The sequence below is a fragment of the Halichoerus grypus genome, chromosome 2 (assembly GCF_964656455.1).
Source record: "Halichoerus grypus chromosome 2, mHalGry1.hap1.1, whole genome shotgun sequence".
Lineage (NCBI taxonomy): Eukaryota > Metazoa > Chordata > Mammalia > Carnivora > Phocidae > Halichoerus > Halichoerus grypus.
In genome coordinates this window covers 152,110,971-152,138,011 of record NC_135713.1, presented here as the reverse complement: position 1 = coordinate 152,138,011, position 27,041 = coordinate 152,110,971, and the positions used below count along the sequence as shown (strand labels likewise).

Below are 27,041 nucleotides of genomic sequence, written 5' to 3'. Positions count from 1 at the left end.
GGCCGAGGCACGTGAGGCGCTCGGGACAGTGCTCGTGGCAGGCGGGCGCCAGAGCAGGTCGGGGTGTCCAGTGATGGGACGTCGTCAGGAGGGAGGCGAAAAAGCAACCCCAGGGAAATCTGTAAGGGTGATGACGGGGGGGGGGGGGGCACAGCCGGAGATGCATGCGCCCAGTAACAGGTGGGAGGGAAGGGGAGGCAAGAAACGAGAAGCCCAAACAGGCAGTTTGCAAGTCATTTTATTCAGAATTTTGTGTTTTGTTTCCTGAATCAATAAATACTATACAAAACAATGTAAAAATGGCTACCATTTTTTCTCCCCTGCTCCCCCCACCTGGGGACAATCCCCTGGGCCATTTAACTCGCATTCTCCGGATTTGGTCCAGCAAATGGGGTTGAGTGACACTACGGCCCCTTGAATCCTCCTCAGAGGCGTTCAGCTGGGGTGGGGAGAGCCTCTGGGGCTTGGAGGTCGACTAGGTTACGGAGATGGATTAGTGTTTTTGGGAGAAGAGACGGCGCCTGGGGCAAGAGCCTGCCCCAAAGAAAAGGGGGTCTAAAATGTTCACGGTTCCTTCTTTTGCCTCAAAAAGTGACATTTATTCAAAGAAAAAAAAAAAAGAAAAAATGACAAGATGTCCATCCCTTGGCTCCCTTCCCTCCCCCCTCCTGCTCCTCTTCAGCCCCTCAGACTGAAGCCTGGGTAGGGCTAGGTAGCAGGACAGCCCCTCAGATGAGGTCAGCAACATTGAGGGGCATCTCCTCAATGGAGGTGTTGTAGAAGGTCTCGATGTCTCGAAGAGTCCTCTTGTCTTCTTCTGTCACCATGTTAATAGCCACACCCTTACGGCCAAATCGTCCCCCACGACCGATTCTGGTGGAAAACAAGGACACCTCTGTATGAGGGATGATCAAGGAAAAGGGAAACGGAACTTCAGCTCAGAGCGAGCTGCGGGAACGTTCCAGGCCCACACTTACCTGTGGATGTAGTTTTCCCTGTTGGTGGGAAGGTCATAGTTGATGACTAAGGAAACCTGCTGCACGTCAATGCCTCTGGCCTAGGTCAGGGGAGAGGACAGGTCAGCACGAGAACCAGGAGGGGACACATCGAGCCGGAAGGGACTGAAACGTGTGTAGGCAGCCAAAGGCAGGCAAAGGAAACAGACATGCCCTCTCCCCCAGCAACCTAAGGCATGCCACATTTTCTTCCAAGTTGCTACTTTCCTGAAGAAGGGCACAGGCAGGCCCCTTGGAGAGGGAATCACCTTGGATTTTCCCTTCTTCCTTCCCACTCTCCCGGCGTCCCCCTACTCACCAGCAGGTCAGTGGTAATCAGTACTCGGCTAGAACCGGAGCGGAACTCCCTCATGATAACGTCTCGTTCCTTTTGGTCCATATCTCCGTGCTAGAGCGGGAACAGAAGGGAGGGCGTGGGTCACGGGCCCGTGGGTGCCGAGCAGCCGCCGAGAGGCGCGCCAAGGCCCCACCACTGGGGACAAGGTGGAGAGCACGCACCATGGCGGACACAGTGAAGTCTCGGGCATGCATCTTCTCAGTGAGCCAGTCCACCTTCCTTCGGGTGTTGATGAATATGACCGCCTGCGTGATGGTCAGGGTCTCGTACAGGTCGCACAGCGTGTCCAGCTTCCACTCCTGGGAGGGGGAGGGGAGACCAGTCAGGGGCTACACCACCCCCCCCCCCCCGCCGGCCCGCCTCCTGCCCCGGGCCCCACCTCTCGCTCCACATTGATGTAGAACTGGCGGATACCCTCCAGGGTCAGCTCCTCCTTCTTGACCAGGATCCGGATGGGGTCCCTCATGAACTTCTTGGTCACCTCGAGCACGTCGGAAGGCATCGTGGCAGACAGCAAAACCACCTAACAGAGGAGAGCAGCCTCAGGGTGGGGGACCCTCCACGGTACCTGCCACCCCCGTTCCCGAGGACCCCCTGAAACAGAAGCCAGTGCATAAAAAGCCTTGAGGGGAGACCCCAGGATTCCTGTTGGCTCCTCTGCTCCATTACCCCAAGCACCCCACAATCTACAAAGGAGTCCTCGACTCTACGACACGAGGCTGTACACCTCTTCCTCACCTGGGTGTTGCTGTTGAGCTTCTGGAATATGTCATAGATCTGGTCCTTGAATCCGCGGCTTAACATTTCATCAGCTTCGTCCAGTACAAACATCTTGATGTACTTGGGAGCTACGAGAGCGAGAAAATACCAATAGGTAGTGATAGGGAAGTGTGAGAGGAGACTCACGTTTCCCAATAAAGAACAGAAAAGGGACAAGAGATCTGCTCTCAGAAGACGAAGGGTGATCCTTTGCCTGCGACTCCCACGCTAGGCCAGCTGACAGCCCTGGGAAGTAGAACACTCCCCGGGGCTGAGAAGACAGGGAAGCCAGGCTCAGATGACACGCATGGGCTCATCCCAGAGCAAGCCCCTCCCAGGCGCACACGGGCACCGAGGAGGAGACCGTGGATCAGGGGACGGGGGGCGCGTGCGTGGGAGAGGAGACTCACACAGGTATCTCCGATTCAGCATGTCAAACACACGACCCGGGGTGCCCACGATGATATGGGGAGCCTCCATCTGAAGCTTCTGCACCTCGGCACGTACGTTGGTCCCCCCGATGCAGGCGTGACAGGAGGCACCCATGTAATCTCCTAGTGCCATGACTACCTTCTGTATCTAAACCCAGAAAGAAGTGCCCGTGCGTTAACTGTAACCGTGCCAGGCCCCATTTAAAACGCTTCTGATGTAATGCTCTCCACCTCAGACATGCACCATTAAACTCACTTTTCAGGCAAGAAACAGGCAGACACTTCACATAAGATCACACTGCCAGTAAATGACAGGCTCAGGTTTGAGCTTGGTCTGGCTCCTAAGAACACAAGGATTCACAGTAACCGCCCTTCTAAAAGCCACCAACGACCCATTTCATTTGATCTCATAGCAACCACTTTTATGAACAAAATGCCATCTACCTGCGTTCTACTGCACTCCTGCCACAGAACCTGTGCTAGGGGAGATATTCACTCTAAAAAAAAAAAAGCATCCGCACACACACGAAGGCCCTCTGGAGTTCTAGAATTCTGTTTTGCTTGCACAACATTACCTTTGTTCGCAGTTAGCACAGAATCATCCTGATTTTTCCACAGAACTTTTCTACTTAAGAGACCAGCATTTCTGACTTTCTTCTCCAAGACCCGGGAAAACAGTCTATCGTTAGGATTTTGTGTACCCCAGGCATGAAACAGCTCTGGCCACCAACCCAGGCATCAAGCTAGGATGAACAAAGGACTGTCCGTCTGCTTTGCCCCTGGCTGATACAAGAGCACCACCACCACACCAAGGGGTCTCTCTGCCCATTGCCAGGGGTCTGTTCATCAACAGCTGCCAAACTTGCCCGGCCAGCCAGGCTCCACCTCGCGGCCTTTTCATTTGACTCAGGAAATGGGTGGAGAAAATAATGCTTATTGTGTTTGGGTAAGAAACAGCTTATAATTAGCCCTAACAAGCCTTCAGAAATCCGGAAGTCCTTGGGTCATTTTCTCTACTTTTACACGGTGGTCCCTCTCTTCCCCCCGTGCTTCAGTTCTGCTGAGCTGGTGGTCCTTGCGGAGCACACCTCTGATTTTTTTGATTATGCTAATTATTTCTAAAAAGCATTCCTTCAAGAGAGGAGTTAGGAAGCTGCATACTCACCTGCTGAGCCAACTCTCTAGTAGGTGCCAGGACCAAGGCCTGCGTAGCCTTTAGATCCAATTCAATCTGTTGCAGAATCGATATGGCAAAAGTGGCTGTTTTCCCAGTCCCAGATTGGGCTTGAGCGATCACATCATAACCTAAACAGATGAGCAGAAATGTGATACCAGAGTGCATACGTTTCAGGATCAGGAGACAATCAAGGCTCTGATCAATCAATTAGCACCCAAAAGAACTACGTGGCAAGCATTAAGGGCTTCACAGACTTTACCCCATCACAATGTAATACCGACACCGAACAATCGGGAAGCAGATCAGATTATTAACTCGTTTAGTACTACAGAAAATGGGCCTAGAAACACAGGGACGAACAGCAGTTATGAGCTGGCTAAACTACCTTACTGAAATTAAACCAGCGATCCGTGTGTCCAGGGCATGAACCAGGCGCAGGCACAGACCCAAAGCCAAGCTGGGATAAACAAGGAGTTGCTTTGTCCCTGACTGATATGAGACAAGCACCACCACGCAGGTGCCACTCTACCCAGGTCAGGGACAGTCCAGCACTCGTCCTGGGGCCGAGGACTCTTACCCTTGATACAAGGGAGAATGGCTCGCTGCTGAATGGCAGAAGGCTTCTCAAAACCATAGGCGTAGATGCCACGGAGAAGGGACTCAGAGAGGTTCATGTCATCGAAGCTGTCAACGATCTCATTCCAGTTACTCTACAGGACAGAGAAATTCCAACGGTAGGAGACACAAAGCTGTGTCCTAGCACTGAACCACCGGACCCTGTACCTGCACCGGAGCTTCAGAGCCCCCACCTCTCCTCCCTCCAGGGAAGCCAGCTGGCCCTACAAGGTCTGGGAAATCACCTTAAAGGGCGAGTCCACTTGTAAAACCAGAGACCAGACAATGTAGAAAAACAGGACTCAACTCCAGCACGTAAGATACTTTTAACAAATCACCGTAAAGGAGTGAGGATAAGAGAACAGATCACTCAGGAGGTAGGCAACCACAGTCCCGGATTCAGGGGACACTGCCTTTCCCAGAAAGGAGAGACAGACAGCGTAGGGCTCCAAGCTCACCTCGATGACGCCTTCGGGCTCCATCCCATCGGGGCCATTGTCTCTGGATCTGTTGGGTCAAAGCAGAAGCATGCCAACTGAGACGCGTCAGAAGCCCCCCAGCAGCTGGCGGCCCTGCACGATGCCATCGGCCCCACTCCCGAGCCGACCCGCCAGCTCCCCAGGACACAGCCCTTCCTCTACCACCGAGCCAGACCCCTGCCCCCGGCAGGCTGCAAGGAGCGCCAGCGCGCTCCCGGGGCCCGGAGGGGGTCCGCGCCGCCGGGCCCTTGTGTCCCGGGCCGGGGCCGCTCCGAGCCCGAGCGCGTGCGCCTCCCCCACCCCCCCCCGCGGCCCCGGCGCGCCGGAAGTCCCGCCCCTCACCTCCCAGCTGCGAGGGGAGGACATCCCCTTCCCCCCACGTCACTCCGCCCGCGCCCTCCCCCACCCCCTCCAGCCCGTCTCCCCCCCTCGCGGTGCCCGGATGTGGGAGGCCGCGGGCGGTGGCGGCCTCGCGCACAATGAGCCCCAGCCGAGCTAGCGAAGGGGGAGATTGCACAACACTCAGAAGCCAAGCGGGCTGGGGGAGGGGAGCCCCTCGGGCCGCCATGTGCTCGCTCCCTCGACCACCCGGCGGCGTCTCCCCCCGCCACGAACAATCCACAACCCGCCCGCCCCCGTCGCGAAATGGCGTCGCCCTCCCATACCTCAGGCCGCTCACCCCCGAAGGAAAGTGGACCTGCCCATCCGCAGTTTGCCAATTGCCCGGCTTGTGCGGCAAAATGGACCCGCCCGCCCGGCGCCGGGTGGGCTCCCGGTGCCTCACGCGGCCGCTCCTCGGGGTCAGGCTCGGTCCTGGCCGTCAAGAAAACCAGCACACTGAACGGCCGGCTTCTTCCGCCCCGCCCCGGCTCTCCGCGCGACCGAGCGCCCGGCTCGGAGGACCCGGGCGCCCCCCGCGCCGGCGAGTGGTCCCGTCGGAACCCCCCGGAACCCCGAGCGCGCGCGAGCCCTCCCTCCGCCGGAGAGGCGCCCGGACCCGCCGGCCCGGGCCACGCGCGCTGGCGGCCGCCGCCGCCGTCGTCCCCCGCGCCGGGTCGCGACCCCGCCTGGCGCTCGGGCGCCGGGGCCTCGCGCGCCGCGTCGTGGGCGGGGAGCGGCCTCCCGGCGGGCCTCGCACGCCAGGCCCCGAGGGCCGGGCCGTCCCCGCTCGCTGCCCAGGCCCGGGCCCTGCCCCTCGCCCCCCAAGACCGGGCCTCCCGGCGTGGCTGTCCCGTACAACCCCGGGCGGGGAGGGGCGGCCCCGGGCGGTGGGCCTCGGCTGCCCCTCCCCCCCGCCCCGCGGGGCCCTCGGGAGGGAGCGGCAAGTGAGCAGTCTCGATCTTTTGCAAAAGGGTTTCTTACCGGGAATCCTGACTCGCAGACATGATCCTTAGAAACTAGGGCGGAGTGCCCGCCTATCGACAACTTATAGAGCGCCCGACCCCGCCCCAGCCATCGCATTGGCTTGGCCGCCTCGGCCCCGCCCGCCAGCGCTCAGCGACTCGGCGTGACGTTAGTTCGCAGGCGCTCCGGCACGCCGCCACCATTGGACAACCTGAACGCCTATCAAGGTGAGGCCCCGCCCAGCAGCCCCATTGGCTGTGGGGCCCGCCTTTCTCGCCGGTGCGGAAGTGACATACGGGAGCCAGGCCTCGAGGCCTGGCAGCCATCTTGGGGCCCAGCGCCCCTACACGTGCGGAGGCGAGGGCGCCCGGGTCATGTGGTCCGGCTGGCCCTATCGCGCGCGAGGGGCGAGGCTTCAGCCTCCAGGGACTTCCGGGCTCCCGAGACGGCCACTTCCCTTCGCCTCGGCTCCAGGTGCGCGCCCGACCCCCAGTTTAGTTTGTCGTCTCCTGCAGCAAAGGTAGACCGGACACCGCCGCGAGCCGCTGCGAGTGTGCGGGGGACGGTGGAAGCAGGAGGCGCGCCCCCGGCCACGGGCAGGGCGGGGAGGGGAGCCCCCGCGCACCTGGGGGTGCGGCCACGAAGCTCCGTCCTCCCTGAGCTCCCCCGGCTTCCCCGCGGGAGGGCTTCGTCGGGGGGCCCCCCCAGGGTCTCACCACCTCCGACAGGGTGGCCGACGGTGACTGCCGAACCCGAGCCTGACAGAAGGAAGACCAGCACCACGTATCTCCAAAGGATCCTTTATTGACCAGAGCAGAACCGTGGCATTTATATATATATATAAAAAAAAGTTTGCAGACTGGCAGGCAGTAATCCCCTTGCCCGCCCACCACCCCCAGCACAGATTTTCCTGCCCCCGCCCTGCACTCGGAAGGGGGAATGACCGCCCCACCCAGGCCCCGAGGCCAAACTCCTCCCCTGCAGACGGAAAAAGAGGCTGTTCCATGGCCACCCCTGAACATCAGAAATCAACAAGTATTCTCTCAAAGAAAAAAAAAATACAGAAATCAAAACATTTAAATATGAAAAACCAAAGGGAATTGGATGGGGAGAGGCAAGAGAGGAAAGGAACTGGAGTTTCTTGGGAAGGAAGGGTCCCCCATGTCCCCATGCCCATTCATGAATGGGCTTGAGGCCTGGGATACGAGGCTCACACAGTGAGTTTGCAGTGACACAGCTCCTTGTAGATCTGCCGACGAAGTTTGGGCATGTCCTGCTGGGTGAAGCTGAATGGCTGCGACAGGGCCAGGTGCTTGCAGTACTGGGTGTTAACAAAGCAGGCCGTGAGAACCACCTACTGCGCATCCCCCCGAGTCAGGGCCCGTGCTACACACTTCACAGGAGCCATAGCCATCTCACTGGACCTTTGCAAGAGCTTCCACTTTTCACAAAGGGAGCCAAGGTCCCACAGCCTGGGGCTCAAAGTCTGGCTAAAGTCATTGTTCTTGGTACCTGCACTGGGGGGTGGAAGGCAACTGTATTAGAGAGCCAGGGCCCAAGGACCAAGAGGCCCAGGCCCACTGTGGGCTGGGGCAGCCAGAAGAGGACCAACGAACGACATCCGCGGTTCTGCATCCTAACACGCAAGGTTACGCCCTGCTCCACCAGTGCCCGTGAGCCAACTCAGGGAGGCCGAGCGGTCTCCCGCCTCCGTCCCAAACCGGTAACCCGACTGCTATCTGCTTACCTGTAACACAAAGGCACCGCAGTCACTGTCATTGTTCTGCCTGGCCACGTTCTAGAGAATAAAAAGAAGGGCGGCCCTTCACCTGGAGGCTCCTAGGGCTGTGGCTTCAACTCTGCCTCCTGCCACACCTCTCTCACCACCCAGTACCGACCCCCCCGCCCCAACCCTGGACACTTACCATTTTGAAATAACCTTTCCAGCCCTGGTGGAAATCCAGCCGGTCTTTCTTCACTGCCTCTGCCTGCAGGTACTTGGCAATATGCTACAGAGACCGAAACGGAGAAAGAAGTAATGCCCTATGTTTCCCAACTGAACCCAGGGTATGGTGGTCCCAGCACCGCGCCCGCCCTTCTGCCCAGAATGCCTAGCCACTGCATTTCCTCCCCACATGCTTCCCGTCTGCCCCCCTCCCCTCTCAAACCTTAGGGCAGCGGCGGTTTAGGGTACGCTGCGAGTCAAAATAGGTGATGGTGCGTCGCCTCACGTCCACAGAGATGAGGGACCAATGCACCTCCAGGTGGATGGGGATCAGCAGTAGCTCCTTATTGAAGATGTCCACCTAAAGGGGGGCGGCGCCAGAGGTCAAGTCAGGCAGTGCGAGGGTCCTGCCCGCTGCCAGGAGGGTCCTCAGGAGCAGAGGCACGGCAAGGAGCCAAGGGGCAGAGCACAAGGCCCAGCCCTTCCACTGCTAAGGCAAGGGTCAGCGAACGTGGCCTCCAGGGCTGAGGAAGAAGGCAGCTCAGAGGAGACCCCCACTGCAGGGCCCAGGAAGACCAGGTACTCTCCAACACAGCAAAGGTGCAAGTGCTAAGTAGCTAAGAACCCAGGCTTAGGATTGCGGAGCCAGACTGCCGGGGTTTAAATCCAGCTCCTCTGCTGACGAGCTGGTGACCGTGGGCAAGCTACATAATAAACTCTATATACCTCCGTTCTCTTGTAAGAGGCTGAGAACAACAGCACCTACCTCATCTGTTTGTTAGGAGCGTTAAAGTAGTTAACGTGCATAATAGGCCAACAAGAGCGGCACGGTTCCTAGTCAGGGGTGGGCCAGTTAACACGACAATCCTATGAGGAAGTGCTCACGGTCAAGCTAACGAGCTAACTGCCGCTTGGCAGAGTAAGGCAACTTGCTGAAGGTCACAGAAGAAAGGACACTGGTGGGATTCAAACGCAAGCATGCAGAAGGCCAAGTTCTCTTCACTGTGCGTCACCCCACCTTTCCTGGGAGAAGCAGGCCTGCCAGGTCACTGGGGGGTAAGCCCCCGAAGCTGGGGGCCGAAACTGAGGCGTGCTGGAGCCAGTCAGTGCTCCTACCTCAGTGTCGAAATTTCCTGGCCTTTGAACTGGAGGGCAGGGAAACTAACTAGAGGGGAGAAAGGAACTCTTTTTTCCCCTCACCAAACGTGCTCCCTCCTAATTCTTCTCCCCAGTAACTTCCGCCACCAACCCAGGCCTCCCCGATTCCTAGCTCTTCTTCATTCCCACGACCAACCCGTCAGAAAACACTATCAGTTCTGACCGCAAAACCTATCCCAGAGAAAGCTACTCCTACTTTGGCCCTTAGTGCCCTGGCCCACGTTTCTCATCTGGACTTCCGTGCTCCCCTCCTAGTCTGTCTGCTTCTACTCTTGCCACGCTTCCAATCTTCATGAAACAGGAGTTTAAAACGTGAGGGACTTCCCAGCCTCCTTTAAAACTTCAATGGCTTCTCGGCGCACATAGAGTAAGATCTACCCTCCTCAGCTTCTCCTCCATCCTTACACGATCGACTCTCTGACCGAATGTCTTACCAATATTCTCTCCACTCGCTCTGCTCCAACCACACAGGACGCCCACGTGGGCCTTCGGTGCCTCACGTGCCCTTTCTCACCCTGAGTCCCGTGTACTTGCTAGTCCTCTTGCCTAGACTACTCTTCCCCCAGATCTGCGCACGGCCGGCTCCCCATCACTCGAGTCTCAGCAAAGAGAGGCCTTTCCAGACCGCCCGATCTAAAGGACCCACCTCCCATGCTACTACATTACCCTTTTAATCGCAGCACCTAGCACTAGCTGGAGTTTCACCTGCTTATTTACTCTTACTCCATGAAGGCAAGGTCTCCTTACGTAACACTGAATCCTGAGTACCCACAGCGGTATCTCACGCACACACAAGACCCTTAATATCTGAAAGACTGAGTGAACAGGCTTGAGGAAGTGGCTCCTAGAAAACAGAACTCTAATGCTCTCCAGGCAAGGTGTTACACAAGGAGATGTGAATTGGTAACTCACATTTTTGGTCCACCTTTTCACCCCGTCGTAACCCTTGGTGCGGAGTTTGTCGTAGAAGAAACTGTTGAAGAAATGCACCTGTACCAGGGAGATACAAAAGAGCCGGATGGAATTAAAGAGCCCCGGCTCTCCTGCCCAGTCTCCTCCGCCCGCGCCGCTCCGTTTCATTATGGCTCCAAGGGCCAGCTTCAACACCCTCCACTCCCAATTCACTGAGGATAAAAAAAACCACATCCTTTTTAGCCTTCTTATTGCTTCCCATCCCATTTGTGGAGTTAGCCACAGGGAAAAAAAACTACCCACTGGGGGAAGAGAATAGGTAAGTTCAGGACCAAGATTAAAGATCTGAGGGGCGCCTGGGTGATGCAGTCGCTTAAGCGTCCACCTCTTGGTTTCAGCTCGGGTCGTGATCTTGGGGTCAAGAGACTGAGCCCCTTGTTGGGCTCCACGCTCAGCACTGAGTACGCTTGAGATTCTCTCTCCTCCCCCCCCACCTCACTCTCTCTCTCTCTCTCTCTCAAATAAATAAGTCTTAGGGGCGCCTGGGTGGCTCAGTCGCTGGGCGTCTGCCTTCGGCTCAGGTCATGATCCCAAGGTCCTGGGATCGAGTCCCGCATCGGGCTCCCTCCTCAGCGGGGAGTCTGCTTCTCCCTCTCCCACCCCCCCTGCTTGTGTTCCCTCTCTCGCTATCTCTCTGTGCCAAATAAATAAAATCTTTAAAATAATAAAAAAAAAAATTAGAGATTTGAATTTAACAGGCTGCCTCCTACCACCTCTCCCCAAAAACAAAGATCCTCTTTATGGATAAAGTGATACAAGGGACTGAAAATGCTGCTTAGAACTGCAGACATTCTTCTGGGGACCGAGGTACCTGGTGAGGCCTACCTTTTCAGGGACCGTGTCCATGACCAGGTCTCCATACATGTTCATCACCTGGGGAGAAGACGGGAGGCAACTTGCCATGGAGAGTGCAGCATGGGTACAGGGCTCCCCCAAACAGAGGGCCCCAGACACCCTGCTCCCTAAATCCCCTTTGGGGCCCGTGTCTCCATTGCTCCTCACCTGGTCATTGAGCCAGTTCTGTCCATATAAGGTGCCCAGGTCGTCCATGGTCAGCACATGCCGCTTGTAGGCCACTCGGAAGCCCCTCACCATGGCGTTGCCCGGCATCCGCTGGTAGGACTGGATGAGCTGCAGCACCAGGCCCTTCCTGAGGAGGCCAAGGGCGGAGTCACACAGGAGCTGAGGGGGCTGGGCAAGCAGGAGTACTTTCTACTGCTGGGGTAAGAACCTAAACTAATCCTTTCTGGGGCACCTGCGTGGCCCAGTTAGTTGAGCGTCCGACTCTTGATCTCAGCTCAGATCTTGATCTCAGGGTCCTGAGTTCAAGGCCCACACTGGGCTCCACACTGGGCATGGAGCCTACTTCAAACAACAAACAAACACTATCCTTTTTTTGGGTCACGTGTCCTTTTGAGGACCTGCTAACGGCCCAGTCTCCAGAAAGAGGCACACAAGTAGCAGGTATACACAGTATTTTGGGGTCTCAGGTAAAGACCCCACCCCCACCCCAGTCAGCTTACAGGGGCTTGGCACTCTGCCTGCAGCTTCCTCCCTTCAGTCCTACCTTCCTCCTCCTCCCCAACACGTCCCTATGGGAGAAAAGGCAGCAGCATTCTCGCCTACCCTCAGGTCCCAGCCCTCTTTCATGCCTCACCTGGAAGGCGTAGAGAACTCCTGCTGAAAAATGTCCTCCAATTTCTCTACTACCTCATCAGTGCTGAGGGGGATGAGGCTGCCGTAAGTTTGAAGGAATTCATCCAAGATGCCTGAGCGGAGGAAAAGAGGAGAGGGGTGAGGCCTCCAGACTTCAATTTAGGAGTTGGCTGCAAGAAAGAGACTGGGCCCTCTGGGTCCCTTACTCTGTACGCAGGTAACATGCTCCTCCCGCAGGGGGCTGTGCTGGCCGGCTTTCTCCCCGGGCCGCTCTGCCTCTTCCGCAGCGCCCAAATCGGAGCCCTGAAACAGCTCCTGGGCCACATGGTCCCCGATGCTGCACACATTGCTGATGAGGATGCTGGCATCAGGGGGTGCCAGACCCCGCTCCCCTTCTGGCCCGGAGGGTCCCCCAAAGCCATTGGGAAGAGTACAGGAGAGGAGGCCTGTAGGACAGGGGAAACAGGGTAGGGCTCAGATCAAAGAACAACGGGATGAGATTAAACGACCCACACGACACCAATATAAACTCTAAGGAATGGAAACCTCAAGCATGAAATGAGCACGTCTGAGAGGTTGTAAAGGAACAGAAAAGACGTCCTACTCATAGGGCAGAAGCAGAACAAGACTAAGATTCAGGGAGATCTGAGCTTCAGAGATACTTATCACCACCATACACCTGGCTCCTAGCACAGTACCCCGCAAACGTTCAATAAATACTCCAGTGATGCATAAAAACAGCCGGAGATTGTTCGGTTGAGAGTCCCCGAAAGAAACATTCTGAGCGAGACTGTCACACCCAGCCGTACTGGTGATGCAGTCCACTCCTCAGAGAAATCCCTTCCCACCACTCGAAGATGGCACCCTCTGCAGATGTACGTGCCCCTCTACTCTAACAGGGCAAACGAAGAGGGATTTTACGTGTATAAGGCTGCTTGACTTCTGTAAGCCACGCCTCCCTTTCTCATCTATACCCAGAACACCTACTTAGGGACTCTATGTCCCAGCCTTGACTGACTATCTCCCCAGACTTAGTTCCTGCTCGAAGTGGAGCTTAAGACATTTCACAGCTATTCTGGACCCCCTCACTCTGCCATCCTACTAGCTTTAGGCCCAGCTGTCACCACCTCGAGAGGCTCCTGATCCTCCCCACCCTCTCCCTCCACCCATTCCCACCTTACCGGAGTCGGGATCCAGAGGAGACTTTGGAGTCCACCTTAATCCATCTTCCTCCACTGGGGGCCCCGAGGACATTGGTGGAGACCCTCTCACCCCATCCTCAGCCATGAGAGCACCTAGCAGACCCAGCCGGGGCGGAGGTGGCCCCCGAGGGGAGTCAAAACGACAGCAGGGGGATGGCACCTGTGGTGTCGCACCCCCTTCCTGGGGTGAAAGATGGTTCTTGGGGTGTGCAAGGCTCCGCCGCCGGCCCCGGTGGCGCCCCCAACGCTTCCAGTGGAATGTCAGCGAGGTGCTTTTTGAGTAGAGCAGCATCCCGAGGGCTCGCATGGCTCTGCGGCGGCGCTGTGAGCAGGTTTTTCGATGAGTAGGGCGGGGAGGGCGAGGCCGCTGGGAGGCTCCCAGCTGACCCCACCTGGGGGGCAGCCTCCAAGCTGCCACTTCCTCTTCCTCATCTTCATCCTCGTCCTCCTCCTCTTCTTCCTCCTCTTCACTAGCTGAGGCATCAAAAGAGGGCCGAGGGACAGGGAGGCGTCTGGCTGGCGCTGTAGTCCCTGACCCAGGATCTGGCCCAAACCCTCCACCTGATTTGAGTCGGGGTTTGGGGGGTGGGGGCCAACGAATACGCTCCCGCCTGGGACTTGAGTAAGCTGGGGCTATGCCAGGTCCAGGAGGCTCAGGCCCCCAAGACCCGGTCCCTTGTATAGTCTCTTTCATCTTCCAGTAGCCTGTAAAATAATGGTCAGAGTGTCAGAATCCAAACACCCTGAACCCCAGGATCTTGCCTCTCTTCCTCAGCATGCCTTCTCTGGCATCAGATGCAAATAATCTAAGGAGAGAGGGAAAAAAACGCAAAACTCCTACAGTTTGCCGATCTTCTCGGTTCACATGGTCCACAAGGGGCCCTTTAGAGTCTGTGTCATCATCCTTCCCCTGACCAGATAGAAGCAAGGGAGAATATGGCTGAGCAGCAAGCCTCCTCTTATTTCTCAGATCCCCAGGTTAAACCCACTATTTTCAGGCTCTACTTCTCTACTGGAGACCACCAGGGGTATCCTAATTGAGCACCTAATGAGGGGCATGGCTCAGCACGAGAATCCTGACATGATACAGAGACAGCTGAGGAAGACACAACTTCCACAAGGAAACCGTGGTCTAGAGTGGAAAGAGAGTTCCCTACCACCTTGGAATGAATGGGGGGCTGGGGTGGGGAGGGGATGGGCATGCTCAGGTCGTCTCAGGAGATCTCAGGAGGGAATGGGGATCCCAGGGCTACGGTTCAAGGAGCAAAATCTAATGAAAACGGAAGAATGTTAAAGGAAACTGGACAAGAACCCAATCGGTGCTTAGGCAGCCGGATCAAGGCGCTGGGACAGAACTGAGCCGCGTGAGCCAGGCTGGCCCAGCCCCCCTCTCCTGCTCCGTTCCCGGGGGCCAGAATGCGTCCCACACCGGTTTGGTCCTACAGGCTCAGGACAGTTCGGCGCCCGAGGGCCTTAAGAAGCCCCTTCGAGGGCCTCCTGGGCCCCCGTTAGGTGGGAATGAGGTCCAGGATTGGGAGAGGCCGCGGCAGAGCTGGGGGAAGGGTAGGGGGCGTCCTCACCGGGAGCGGGGAAGCCGGGCGGACGGGCCCGAGGGCGGGCGTCTCCGGCCTCAAGCTTCCCGGCTCATCTCTCCGGCGACGGCGGCGGCCCCGCCACTCCTGCTGTCTTCACGCGCAGCCCTCTCAATTCAGGATTCCAACGCTTCTGGGCCGCGCGCCGCGCCGCCGAGCCGCCCCGCCGCGGCCGCCTCTTGCTCTGCTTCAGCCTCCACCTCTACCACCTCCCCCTCCTCCTCCTCCTCCTTCCCCTCCCGCGAGCCCCAGGCCCACCGGCGCTGGCGGCGCACGATTTGTACGTCACACCCGGCGAACAGCGCCGGCGCGGCCAGCACGCGCCTAGTCCCGCCTACCCGAGAGCGTAGACGCCAAGGGACCGTCCCGCCCCCGAGCCCCGTGCGGGGCTGCGCCTGCGCACTCCCGCTGCTCCGGGCCACGCGAGGGCCCGCCTCTCTCCGGTTTGCGCCTGCGTGTCAACCCCCCCCCCCCCCCCCGCAACGCTGCGTGTCCCGCCGCGTAGTCCCTTCCGGGCGCTTGCGGGCCCGAACGTCGGGGCTCGCGGAACCTGGGTCCCGTGGGCCGCGCCGGGGGAGAGCCGGGAGGGCAGGGAGATCCCGGGGCTAGGCAAGGCAGCGAGGGGAATGGAAGTCGTTCATTCTTTTATTTAAGTCCAAGCAGGTCTTGAGCAGAAAGAAAGACCCCAGAGGAGTGAAGGCAGACCAGCGTTAGGGCGCACGATTTACCCAAGGCTCCCCGGACCCCCGTCCCCGCCCAGAGGGGCTTGGAGGGGCCCGCTACGCCAGGGGCGTGGAGAGCAGGAAGGGCAGAACTTGGCACCCGAGCAGTAATGGGGCTGCAAAGGGACCGTCGTCGTCGGCCCCCCCTGCAGACGGCCGCCTAATAAACACACCCCCGGAGACAGTGCTGGGAAGTGGGGGTTAGGCTTCTTGTGGAGCGAGGAGGCAGCGGGTACCTGGGGAGAGGTGTGGCACAGGGAACCACGAGTCTTCCCGAGTGGAGGGAGGCTTCGTGGACTCGTGCCAACACGCAGGCTGGTTCTCTCAAACTGCCGCTAGGTGGTGGTGCTGTTCTGGAAGCATTCCAGTGGGACCCAAAGTAGGTCCAGATAAGGCCTGGCATTGCCCACCCCCCCCGCCCCCCCCCTCGAGAATGTGGGGCTGGTTGGGGGACAAAAGCAAGATATACACCTCTTTAATATCCATGAAATCAAAGTCTACGGGGTGAGGGTGGGGGTGGGTCGGGAAAAGGGAGGAGCGGAGATTGATGAGCCGTCAAACCCACGGTTCCCGTCAAACCCAGAAGAGGCGTCCGCTCCTATTCGCTCTTGGCTGTCTCCGATTTGTACCCACCCTCATCTTCCGAGCTCAACACCACCATCCATATCCTAATCACAGTTTCACTAACCCCAGGAAGGTTCCATGCGGAGAGAGGCTGAGTTTCGCCCTCCCCCGGGGGATGGTGACACTCAGAATATCCCCTTGGTGTAGGTGGAAGACACCTGAGAAACGGAGAAAATACACACTCCGTGAAGCACAGTCCCGCAGACTCTCTGGTGCCTCTCCTCCCTTCTCCGGCTCAGCCTTCCTCCTGCTTCCTGGCCTGCATCCCCCAGATCCACCTATCCACCCAGGCTTCTGGCCCCCCGGGGGTCACAGACACCCTGCTCCTCTCACACCTGCCCTCCACTGCCCACGGGGCTCTCACCTGCGCTGTAGCAGCTGTTGTAGGCCCAGTCTGGGTTGGAGGGCATGCTTCGGACACATCGGAAGAGAGTCTCCTGCCTTCCCTGGCCCTCCCGAGACACCACCTGACCCATGGTGAAAGTCACATCATGGAACAGGACCTGACGGGGGATGGAGGAGAAGCTGAAGGAAGTGAGAAAGCATGGCTCAGGGCTGGGAGGCCTCCGGAGCCTGGATGACGGAGCCAAGGAAGGAAGGAGGGTCTTCGAAGTTTGGTATGAACAGAGGCGTTGGGAACCCTCAGTACCAGGGCATTCAGGCCCTGGGAGAACAGACCCCATGGCCCCCAGTCAAGGCTTAGGGTATGTGTGGGATTACCTGACTATAGAGCAGATAGACCCCAGCATCCCAGACTCGAACAACATATCCTTGGGCCTCCAGACCTCTCCCACGCTTAAGGGCCGGTTGCCACATCACCTCTGTCACGTCGGAGTCCTCTGGAGGTGAGGAGTATGGCAATCAGGACTTCTGGGCATTCTCAGAGACTTTTCATTGCTAGGATTCTCTTGGGCCCAGGTGTCAGCCCCAAAGTTCCCTGATCTTGCCCCTCCCCCAGAGCCATTATTTAAAGTAGTGCTCACCCTTGGAGGTGATGTTGATGGGGACAAGGTGCAGAACGGAATGCTTCTCTGAGGAAAGAAGAAGGAGATCTAAGCAATGCCCACCTGTCCCCTCCCCCCTCCCCCTGGCTCCGGGGAACAATCTCCAGATCCCCCTGCTGCTTGATCACCTCCCACCCCTGCCGCTCCCCGGAGGCCTCACTCTTCTGCTTATGCGTGAGCGCTGCTCTCTTTCTCCGGGCTCTCTCCCCATTCTCCCAGGCTTCCAGGGCATCAGGGCTCTGTTCGTGGAAAGAGGGTCAGGGTTAGGCTAAGAAGCAAGGGTCCCCCGACAGCTTTTCCTCCCAGCCCCGCCCCGCCTCCCCACTCCCCAGCCCGAGGAGCGCCTCACATCACTCATGCCCTTATCCCCAGCGACCTGAGTCTTGGTGCTGGCTGTCCTCCAGGATCTGGTAGGCATGAGAAGCATTAATCTTTAACAATTTCCTTTCCTGGAATGGTTGCCCCCTTGACCTCCAAACCTGGGACCCTCTCCTACACCTACTCAAAACTTTACAGACCACGAGGCTAGACTCAGGAGGCCCCAAGATGGCCCTGGCACCCAAACTCTTCTCCCCGACCCCCTTCTCCCCTCACTCACCTGCTCCTGGAGGCTCAGCCATGGATGCCCTTCCTCCTTCTCGGAGGGCCCTCCGGCCCTCTGCAGCCGAGCCACCTCTCTCCTTAGATTTTGCAGCTCTGTTTGTTGGGTCAGCAGAGCCAGGGCACAAGCCACAGCCCCCAGAGCTGCCCCCCAACTCAACCAGAGGGCGACTGAGAGTGCCGGCTCTCGGGCCGGGCCACCCATGTCTCCCGGGGGCCCTTTGGGGGCTAGCAAGGAAGGAAACGAGGCTGGCATGAGCTGGGGACCCTGCCGAAGGCTGCAGCCTCAGGAGTGGGGTGGCAGGGAGGTGGTGGGGAGGGTGGGGGTACAGAAGGGAAGAAGAGCGTTACGCAAGGGAGGAATAAAAAGGAACTTGAGAATTAAAAAGGGAGGAGGAGAGCCAGCAAGGGGCACTGTTGGTGCTCCTGGCACCCCGCCGTCGGGCCGGTGTTGTCTCCAGACGCCCCCTCCGGACACACACACACACACACACACACACACACCCTCCTCCAGCCTCAGGAGGACTTGGTCCCAGTCTCTCGAGGAAGGACAGGACTGCCAGTGACACCCAGGAGGAGCGGCCGAGCACAGGAACCCTGGGACGGCCCCAGAAGTGGGGGAGGGAAGGGTGGCTGGCTCCGGGGCATGGTGCCAAGAGCAGGGATGAAGGGGCAAGCTGGGCAGCCTTGGGGGTCCAGGGGTGAGGGGGTAAAGACCCTCTGGCTCAGCCACACGAGAGATCTTTGGGTATGACTGAAGGTGGAAAAGGAGGGGCGGCGGGCGGGGGGGGGCGGGGCGGGTAGATGGAAAGGAGAACCAGGGTCGCGGAAGCAAGAAACTGGCTGAGTTCTGGGGTTAAGGCCAGGCCGGGTGTGTTGGAATAGGCCAGCACTACTCCCTGTGCTGAACTTGGCAAGGAGAACTTCCTGTTTCCCGAGAAAAGCTCTTACATAAGGCCCTGGTCAGAGAGAGAAAGAGACAGCCCCAAGCACCCTACCACTGTAGGATTCCTCCCCTGGACCCAGGGCCCGTGTTCCCATGTTCCCGGGCCCTGCGTCCTGCTTCCTGACCCTGAGCTCCCCTTCGGGCCTGCTCCCACCCCACATCCCAGCCAGGGCTGGTGGCAGCCCCGCTGAACGTCCCGAGGCTGCCAAGAGGAAGGGCCCCTGCTCCTCCCAGCCAGGGATTACCCGCAGGAGGAAGCCCGCCTCCTAGGTAAATGAGGCAGCTTCTGCTGGACCTTGGGCAGAGGATTGATTTTTTTTTTCTGGCAGTTTGCCTTTCCACTCTCTGCTCATGCCTCAGGGGTCAGAGGCAGGCGGGTCCCCACTCCCGAGCCCGTACATTGCCCTGGCATCCCAGCCCTCCCGCACCCCACTCCTGGATGCCCAGACCCCCTTCCCGTAGCCCTCCACTACCCTGAGAAATGTTCCTTAAGCCCCAAGGAAGAGAGAGACCGTGGTTTATTCTCTTTAATATCCACTTATCAACATTTTGTCACAATAATAATAAAAATAATATCTGCTTCTTAAAAATCCACAGGGAATTATCAGGGAAGGAGCTTGGCTTGCTCTTAGCCCTCGCGTTTGGGAACTCCCGGCCTAGTCCCAGGCTCCCTGGCATCCAGCCCCTATTAGTGCCTGAAGGTGGGGGGGGGGTTGGGGACCCATCCTCACCCAGAGTAGAGTAGACACAGTGTCCTGGGGGGTTGTGGCCAGGGCAGGGGTCAGGAGATTAATGGGGGCGACGAAAGACTAGGGGTTCAGGAGCTAGTGAGGTGGAGGGGGGGCGTCAGAGGAGAACGGGATTATCTACGTGGCGTGGAAACAAACGTGAACAAGTCCAAGCAGCCTGCAGAGGGCGGGCAGGTGGGGGGGGAACAGGGGAGAAGGGGGGGCGCACGGGGGGAGGGGCGCACCGAGACAGCCGCGGTAGGGGCGCCACCAGGGCCCCTCAGTGAACCTGGAAGAGTCCAAAGTAGGTGAGGAAGGGGGCGGCCTTGAGATGGGCCCAGGGGAGGGTGCGGATCCGCAGGGAGGACCCTGGCCGGAGGGGCAACAGCCCAGACACCTGGCAGAGGCGGAGCTGGGGCCCCACGGCGCTGGCGGCCGTGGCCGAGAACTCCTCCAGGCAGCGCAGGGCCAGCGCGTCATCCACGAGCAAGTCCAGCTTCAGGTAGACAGCCTTCCCCTCGTCAAAGTGCACCTGCCAGGCGGGCGGGAGGCAGCGGAGTCCAGGCCTCTGCTGGCCACGCCTCAATTTCCAGCAGCCTTGGCCCCCCAGGGGGCCCATCGGGCCCCAGCCCTGAGCTCCCCTCCCCACTCTGGCTCGCCCCCGGCCCCCCAGACCCACAGTCCCTGCTGTACCGTGGAGCCAGGTGGGCCTTACCTGACAGTACAGGTAATAGAGCCCGGCCCGCACGACGAGAAACTCCCCGCTCTGGCGGTCATAGCGCAGTGGGTTGGAGCTGTTGATTTTCGCCTCTTCCCAGCCGCTCACCGTGCCGTCCACACCTGAAGGGTGGTGACCAGAGATCAGGACTCTCTCACACTCCCCGGGGACCCGTTCAGTACATAAGGCTCGGGGGCCCCCTTTGCCCAGAAGATGCAGAGATGGGTGCGGGGCCAGGGAGGAACCCGTGGTGTAACAGGAAGTGTGCGTGAAGACATGCGGCGTTTACACGTGTCTGTGACCAGGGCGGTAAGGAGCAAGGTGGCACCCGCCACTTCTGGGGAGAAAAGCCAGATGGAAGGAGAAGCACCGGGGGGGGGCTTTGGTATTTCGTGTCTCTGCTGTTTGCCTCTTTTGAGAATGTCTACGTCCTGCACTTGAATCGTACAGTACTTGGATTACAAATATTAAAAATAACAAATTGGTACCCAAATGTCCATCGGACGGACGGTGAGTGGATAAGGAAAACAGTGGTACAGGTATAGAACGGGATATTATTCAGCCATTAAAAAGAAAAATGCTATCCTGTGGACGAACTGAAAGCATTATGCTAAATGAAAGAAGCCAGTCCCAAAGGACCACGTATTATGTGATTTCTATGAAATTTCCAGAAAATAAATACATAGAGACAAAAAGTAGATCGGTGGGTGCTTGGAGCTGGGGGCGTGTGTGGGAGAAACAGGGGTGCCGACTAAAAGCTACAGGGTGTCTTCCCATGCTGATGGCTGCAACTGTGTGACCAGACTAAGACTAAAAACCACCGAATCGTACACTTCACATGTGTGAATTGTATGGGAAGTAAAGCTCAATAAAACCGTACCAAAAAATTTAAAAAACCTAGAGCTAAGGTCATGGCCAAGAAGATGAATAATAAAACGATGGAGCAGGAGCTCAGGTGGCTTCCCGGGTCCTCCCCGGGCCACCCGGTCCATCACAGGACTCCCACTGTCTTCCTGCCCCCCGCCCCGCCCCACCCCGCCCCTGCACACACCAAGGACCTTCCTCCCTTCAGATCCCGACTCAGCTGACAGCCTTCCTTCCCTGGGCCCCCAGTTCCAAACAGCCAGTCCCAGCCCTGCCTCTCGTCTCTTCCCCACGCCACCCTGTTTCCTTCACCCGGGAAATCCTCCGGCTGATTTACCGAGGTGCAAGTGTGGGGTCCCAGCACGGTCTTATTCACCACCGTGGTGTGGCACGCAGCGCCGGGCCTGCTCCGAGTGGGCGCCCGGCGAACACCGCTGGGAGGCCAGAGGGGGCGGCCAACAGGGCCCAGAGCTCTGGCTTTGTCTGGATCCACCCCCTGCTCTCCTGGGCCTCGCTCAGCGGCAGCGGCCTTCCCCAGCCGTCCCTCATCCTAACCCATTTGATTCCCCAATTTCCAGTTCCTACCTGTTCTGCCACCTCAATCCCTGCGCCCTGTCTCCCTCCCCGCCCGGCCCCTGGCACTCCGGCTGGGATTCTTCTCAGCCTCCCTCCTCGGCCGACTCCCTCGTGCACCTTCTTCCTGCTCCAGTTTATTCCCTACACGCGTCCTTCTAAAACGCGGATGGGAGCCTGCCTTTGCTTGCTTTGACCTCAGGATGACTTCCAGACTCCCCTTGGGGCCTGGCTCCCTATTCTCCTCCAAGCTCACGGCCCCCCACCCATGCTGTCGGCGAGCACCTCCCTCCAAGCACACCAAGCAGCTCATCATACTCTTGCCCAACTCGGGGCTTTGGCACAAGTGGTTCCTTCTACCTGGAACGTCCTTGACCCCGTGTCCATCTTAGATTCATGCTTCAAGGCCCACCACGCCTTCTTGGGGAAGGAGTCCTGACTCCATTGTAAAGTTGTTTGTCTTCCTCTACGCTACCGTGTACCTCTGGATGCTTTCCTTATTGCCCTTGTCACAGCATACTGTGATTCCCAAATTTATATGCTTGTCTCCTCTCCTAGACGGTCATCTTTCGAGACTAGGTCTGGGTATCATTCCCTGTGGGCGTTGAGCCTGCTCCTTAAAACAGCAGGTTCTCAGCAGCGGAGGGATGAATGTCTGGGTAACTACTCCACTGAATGGTCCATCCGGAGGGGAGGAGGGCTGGCCCGGGGCATGAAGAGCAGGGGGAGAGGAGGGAGGACATTCCCCACTATGGAACCAGCTGGAGGAAAGGCTGGTTGTGGCTAAAGGGCATGGTGTGCCTGAGACCGCGGGGTCCCTCCGCGTCGCAACCACAAGCCTCAGATGGACATTCTTTACTGCCTGGCAACCCTCCTTCTCTTGCCCACTGAGCTTGCTCTGGTACTCATCGAGGCAAGGATTTTGTACCCTCGCTCCTCGCACCTCCTGCCCATCTCCCTCATTCTCCAGGGGATCCAGAAGTCGTCAGGCAAGGGCTCCCCCGCCTCCCCCGACCAGAGCCAAAAACTGACCTGTGCCCACATTCTCGACTGCCCCTCTTGTGATGATGGGATAATGTGTCCCTCCCTTTGTTCTGGAACCCACCCCTTGCCCCCATCCTGGACACTGCCCTGTGGGCCCCCCCCCACCCCTGCGCCGGGCATGTCCAGTACACAAGCACACTCTAGCAAGCTTCGAATCCTGGTCCCGCCACTGAGTATCGTCATGGCCTCGGGCAGGGTAAGTAACCTCCATCTGTAAAATGGAGCTGATCAGAGTATCTTCCTTTTAGGACCATTAGGAGCTCTAGACGAACGGGACATTCAGTAAATGTTAGCTAAGATCCCTATAGTACTGCTTATCCCCAGAAGGACTGAATTTTTCCTCCCTCCACATCTCCTTCCAGCCACTGGCCCACTGCTCTGCTCATCCCAGAGAAACTTCTGGAAAGGGTTGTCCCTAACTCCAATTCCTCTTTCCCATTTTCTCTTCACCCCGTCCACACTGGCTTCTATCCTAACCGCACCACTGAAACCGCCCTGGCCAAGGTCACCAGCTGACTTTTTAGGTTACCAAACCCCCATGGTCAAATCATGTGACCTCTCAGCTGCATTCAGCACAGCCACACCCTCACTGGTGAGACCGCATCTTCTCTCAGATCACAGGCCCCTCTCCTCCCCGACTTTCTTCCCTTCTGTCCATCTGCTTCTCAGTCTCCGCTGGGTTCTCCTCTTCTGCGCCACTTCCGGATGTCTCACAGCCCCAGGGCCTCACTCTTGGGGCCCCTCTTCCCCCCTGGTGCCTCATCCAACCCTGGAGCTCTAAACACCATCCGTACAGCTACGGTTCCTGACGGCTGGCGTCCTGACCCAGCCATCTGTCTGCGGAACTCACTCATTTATTATTACTTCACTTGGTTTAGTAGGAGATCTGAAATTCCATTCTTAATTCACGTACCTCCCAGCCTATTTCTTCCCCAGGAAACCCCATCCCCATTAAATGGCATCATTATTCCCAAGGACGCCCAAGTTAAAAATCTAGAGGTCACTTTGATCCCTTCCCTTGCCTTCCCCCTGCACATCCAACCCATAAGCAAGCCCTATCTTCAAGCTACATGGCTCCATCTCGGCTGCCAGGCCCCCTAGACCAAGCCACCCTCCTGTCTTGCCTCCTGGCCTGTCCCATGGAAGGACATTCCAGGGGAGGGCACAGTGTGTGCAAAATCCAGAAGAAGCACATTGGCAGGGAGGGGTGTCAGGCCAAGTGTGCAGGGAGAAGAGGTTGAGACCAGACCACGGAGAGGCTGCAGCCAGGCAGAGAAGCAGGGTTATGATGACAGTGAGTTGCGAGGGCCTTAGCTTGGCAACATAGGTGGGACGGAGCCAAGGGGTGGGGAGGGGCTGGGATGGGGAAGGGGTTAGAGACTGGGTTTGCGGTTCTGAGATCCTAGTGCTGAGATGGGAGGTGGGGTAGGGATGCAAAAGGAGCCCGGTAGAAACATTTTAAGAAAAATGGTCAGAGCGTGAAGACTCACGGAAGACGAGGTGGGGGGGGCGGAGAGGGAAGATTCAAATGTGCTTCTTGCACAAGCATCAGGGCTGGTGGTTGGGTGCGGGGAGTCTGCCTGGGTTCTCATGCCCAGGTCACAGACAGAGACCAGGTTTGGGAACTGAGAGAACCGAGCCCTCCCTGAGGATCTTCTTGAACTGGCTTCTGGGGTTCCCAGGCTGAAGGCAGGGAGGGCAGTGGGAAGTGAAAGGTTTGGAGGGGCTCCTTTCCCAGGAGGCCAGTGCTGTGCGAGTTGGCGGGGAGAGCTCAGAGGCGGGAATGGGGTCTCACCGGCCTGCGCTCCGTCCTGTCCCGGTCGTGGGTGAACTGTAAGGCACAAGAAAGGGTTGTTGAGACCTGCCCCGGCCCGCCACCACCCCATCTCCCTGGGCAGGTATCACCCATCACCCACCTTCATAATGCGCTGCAATGACTCTGCGAGCCCGCGTTTTCCGGCCTTTAGGTGCTGAGAATCAAGGAAAGAGACATGGGGAATATAGCACCTCCTTACTCTGGGGGGCCCAGGAGCCACTCCCCAGCCCCGCCTCCCTCTCAGAGCCCCAGCATCCTTATTCTTGTCCAGACTCCTGGCCTCAGAGCCTCAGGCCAGACCTCCCTCCATAAGCAGAATGACTGCATCATTTATCACCCAAACTGGGTTGTTTCTGAGAGCAAAAGGGTTGGTATTAATAATCGCAGGGAGATAACAGTCGTAAGCGGGGACAGTCCTGTGCAAACCTGTACATACAGTCACGTGGTCATCCCATTCACAAGCCTCTCTGCTTACGGGGACCCCTGCCTCTGCCTCCCCCACCTTGTCTCCATCTCCTAACCCTGGGCCATCCCCTCCTCCATATCTGGCGTAGGATCTCAAGTGAGAAGCAGGTCCATGGGATGGGAGGGGCTTCAGAGAGAGGTCCAGAATTCTAGGTTTGCGTCTCCACCGAATAGCTGCCTGACTCTGAACTCCGCCCCCCCCACACACCCTGTCTGTGCCTCAGTTTCTCCATCCCGAGCATAAGTGAGGATGATGGTTTTGATTCTGCCCACTCCGTGGGGCTGTGAGGATGAACGAAAGCAATAATGAGCGCAGAAGCCACTGCACACTGGCCACTACGATTATTCCTGAAGGGTGGATAAAGGGATGCTCACCATTTCTGCGAGGCCGAACCAGCCTCTTCAGGAAAGGCCCAGGATCCTGGCTTTCCTCTGTCTGGGGATTCAGTTCCTAGGCGAATTAAGGGCAGGGCTAAACCGGGGTCTTGCGGGAACTACCCGAGGCTAAGCTGAGACCGACAGGGGGCCCCCCCGTCGGGAGAGGCACCAGCTAGCACCAGGCACGCAAGTCTTAGGGAGGCCAGGTCCTGGGGTCCCCCGGTCCCCCAAGCCGCCCACCACACAGAACCGGCACAGACCCTTCGGCGCGGTCAGCACAGTGCCCAGGCGCCCGCACCCAGGCTGTGTGCACACCTCACCAGCATCCCTCCTCGGCGGCAGGCTCCCCCCCATCCCATACCCCCACTTCACCCACAGCCAATAAACACTCCGGACTCGGGCGACACAAACCCCCTCCACACAGCGGCACCCTCCCTCCCTCTCCGCTCACATACGCGCGCACGGCGGTGCACACCCCCGCACACACGCAGTTGGCACGGCCAGGGGCACACCCTGCGCCCTCGGCTCGCGCGCACTCCCCACGCCCAGCAGCGCGCGCCCGGCACCCACGGCCACTCACCGGCGGGTCCGGGTCCTCCTCCGCCACCAGCTCCCCCTGGGAAGGCTCCTGCTGGGAAGGAGGCAGCGTCACCCCGTCCCTCTCCACCTGACATCTCACCCTCCACCCCTCTTCCTGGCCCCGTGCCCTCAGCCCACCCGGCCCCGTCCGCTGCCTCGCAGCCTCGGCTCCCCGCCGGCCCCGGGAGCGCTGCGCCGCAGGGCCTCACCTGGGCGGGCGCCGATGCCCGGCTCCCCAGGCTGACCGCGGCCAGCAGGAGGCCGAGGCAGGCCAGCGCCAGGCCCAGGCCGAGCGCGAGCGGCGCCAGCAGGGCGGTGCCCGGCTCCCCCCGGCGCCCCCTCCGCCTCTGGCTCCGACGGGCGGCCATGGGGGCGGGGGGCTGTGCCTGCCTCGCGGCCCCCCCCACCCCCGGCCCGGGACCCGCGGGGGCGGGGGCCGGGGAGCCGGCGGGCGGAGCGGGCGGCCGAGAAGGAGGGGCGACGGACGCGCCCGGGAGGGGAGCGCACAGGAAGCGGGACGCGGCGGGGGCGCTGAGCCGCGGGCCGCCGAGCGCCGACCCCGGGAGGAGGCCCGCGGGGCCCGGGATCGCGGGAGGGGCCCCGGGCGCGGAGGGCCGGCCGGGGAGCGGGAGCGGGGGCGCCGCGCGCGGGGACTCCACCCAGGCCCGGGTGCGGAGGAAGGAGGGGGGAGAGAGAGAGAGAGGCGGCGGGACCCCCGCGCCTCCGACGGGGCCAGTCCTGCCCCCGGAGCGACCGTCGATTTCGGGTCCCGGACTGGGATGACCCGGCAGCGTGGTTAGGGCCGAGGGCCGCTTGGATTTTATCGGCTGCACCGAAGGACAATACTTCCGTGCACGAAACTGGAAAAGAGCCTGAGGACATCATTCACACGGGTCATGTGCTCACTTCTTTCGGCAGATCAGTTGGGAGTTGATGAAAACTTCGGCGTCCTGCGGTAGACAGAGCGAGCTTGTGGCCCGCCCTCGTGCCAGCCTCCGCCCCCGCCCCCAGTCGGCGGGTTCCCCTAATGCCTCTCTCTGGAAACACAGGGGCCGCTTCCGCTAAGCATAGGGCTTGAGTGAGTTCCACGGGCGCTCCAAGAGCCCGATGCATGAATTTGGTCAAAGCTGGACCCCTTTTGCCATGAAGACACTTGTGTGAACAGCAAGACTCTCAAAAATGCATTTAACCTGTAGCGTTCACTTATGCACATTTGCAGTGAAAAGTATCAGAAAGCAACTCTGTTGCAGAGAGTACTAATTGGCTCCGGTGAAGCTGTGGTTCTAAGGAAGTTTCT

The 27,041-nt window shown here is 58.9% G+C and overlaps 4 protein-coding genes and 4 non-coding genes across 9 annotated transcripts; all 8 read right to left on the bottom strand.

Moving 5' to 3' along the window:
• Positions 1 to 220: 220 nt before the first annotated feature.
• On the bottom strand, positions 221 to 6,281 carry EIF4A1 (eukaryotic translation initiation factor 4A1). The gene is made up of 11 exons (XM_036066352.2): positions 6,177 to 6,281; positions 4,794 to 4,842; positions 4,298 to 4,430; positions 3,709 to 3,848; positions 2,523 to 2,691; positions 2,092 to 2,201; positions 1,733 to 1,876; positions 1,515 to 1,652; positions 1,315 to 1,404; positions 978 to 1,057; positions 221 to 873 (listed from the first exon to the last, which is right to left on the bottom strand). Exons 1-11 carry the CDS (start codon positions 6,197 to 6,199, stop codon positions 729 to 731), a joined length of 1,221 nt encoding a protein of 406 aa, XP_035922245.1. The 5' UTR covers positions 6,200 to 6,281; the 3' UTR covers positions 221 to 728.
• LOC118519111 (small nucleolar RNA SNORA67) lies at positions 1,129 to 1,271 on the bottom strand. Its single transcript, XR_004909001.1, has one exon. It is a non-coding gene; the product is annotated as a small nucleolar RNA SNORA67 (small nucleolar RNA).
• Positions 2,297 to 2,437, bottom strand: LOC118519114 (small nucleolar RNA SNORD10). Its single transcript, XR_004909004.1, has one exon. It is a non-coding gene; the product is annotated as a small nucleolar RNA SNORD10 (small nucleolar RNA).
• LOC118519113 (small nucleolar RNA SNORA48) lies at positions 3,237 to 3,383 on the bottom strand. Its single transcript, XR_004909003.1, has one exon. It is a non-coding gene; the product is annotated as a small nucleolar RNA SNORA48 (small nucleolar RNA).
• LOC118519112 (small nucleolar RNA SNORA48) lies at positions 4,129 to 4,263 on the bottom strand. The gene has a single exon (XR_004909002.1). It is a non-coding gene; the product is annotated as a small nucleolar RNA SNORA48 (small nucleolar RNA).
• Positions 6,282 to 6,942: 661 nt separating the features above from the next.
• Positions 6,943 to 14,916, bottom strand: SENP3 (SUMO specific peptidase 3). Its single transcript, XM_036066348.2, has 11 exons — positions 14,672 to 14,916; positions 13,071 to 13,796; positions 12,096 to 12,335; positions 11,891 to 12,002; positions 11,236 to 11,383; positions 11,059 to 11,106; positions 10,174 to 10,251; positions 8,327 to 8,464; positions 8,084 to 8,167; positions 7,906 to 7,956; positions 6,943 to 7,479 (listed from the first exon to the last, which is right to left on the bottom strand). Exons 2-11 carry the CDS (start codon positions 13,783 to 13,785, stop codon positions 7,369 to 7,371), a joined length of 1,725 nt encoding a protein of 574 aa, XP_035922241.1. The 5' UTR covers positions 13,786 to 13,796; positions 14,672 to 14,916; the 3' UTR covers positions 6,943 to 7,368.
• Positions 14,917 to 15,310: 394 nt separating this feature from the next.
• On the bottom strand, positions 15,311 to 18,394 carry TNFSF13 (TNF superfamily member 13). Its single transcript, XM_036066360.2, has 6 exons — positions 17,632 to 18,394; positions 17,194 to 17,272; positions 17,013 to 17,060; positions 16,750 to 16,868; positions 16,394 to 16,532; positions 15,311 to 16,187 (listed from the first exon to the last, which is right to left on the bottom strand). Exons 1-6 carry the CDS (start codon positions 17,887 to 17,889, stop codon positions 16,078 to 16,080), a joined length of 753 nt encoding a protein of 250 aa, XP_035922253.1. The 5' UTR covers positions 17,890 to 18,394; the 3' UTR covers positions 15,311 to 16,077.
• Positions 18,395 to 19,092: 698 nt separating this feature from the next.
• Positions 19,093 to 26,623, bottom strand: TNFSF12 (TNF superfamily member 12). Of its 2 annotated transcripts, none has more exons than XM_036066361.2 (7): positions 25,954 to 26,623; positions 25,746 to 25,796; positions 25,163 to 25,238; positions 24,423 to 24,476; positions 24,302 to 24,337; positions 20,023 to 20,147; positions 19,093 to 19,839 (listed from the first exon to the last, which is right to left on the bottom strand). In XM_036066361.2, exons 1-7 carry the CDS (start codon positions 26,110 to 26,112, stop codon positions 19,588 to 19,590), a joined length of 753 nt encoding a protein of 250 aa, XP_035922254.1. In that variant the 5' UTR covers positions 26,113 to 26,623; the 3' UTR covers positions 19,093 to 19,587. The 2 variants fall into 2 exon arrangements, with proteins under 2 accessions (XP_035922254.1, XP_035922255.1); XM_036066362.2 differs by having other exon boundaries at positions 25,746 to 25,793; positions 25,954 to 26,231.
• Positions 26,624 to 27,041: the final 418 nt, after the last annotated feature.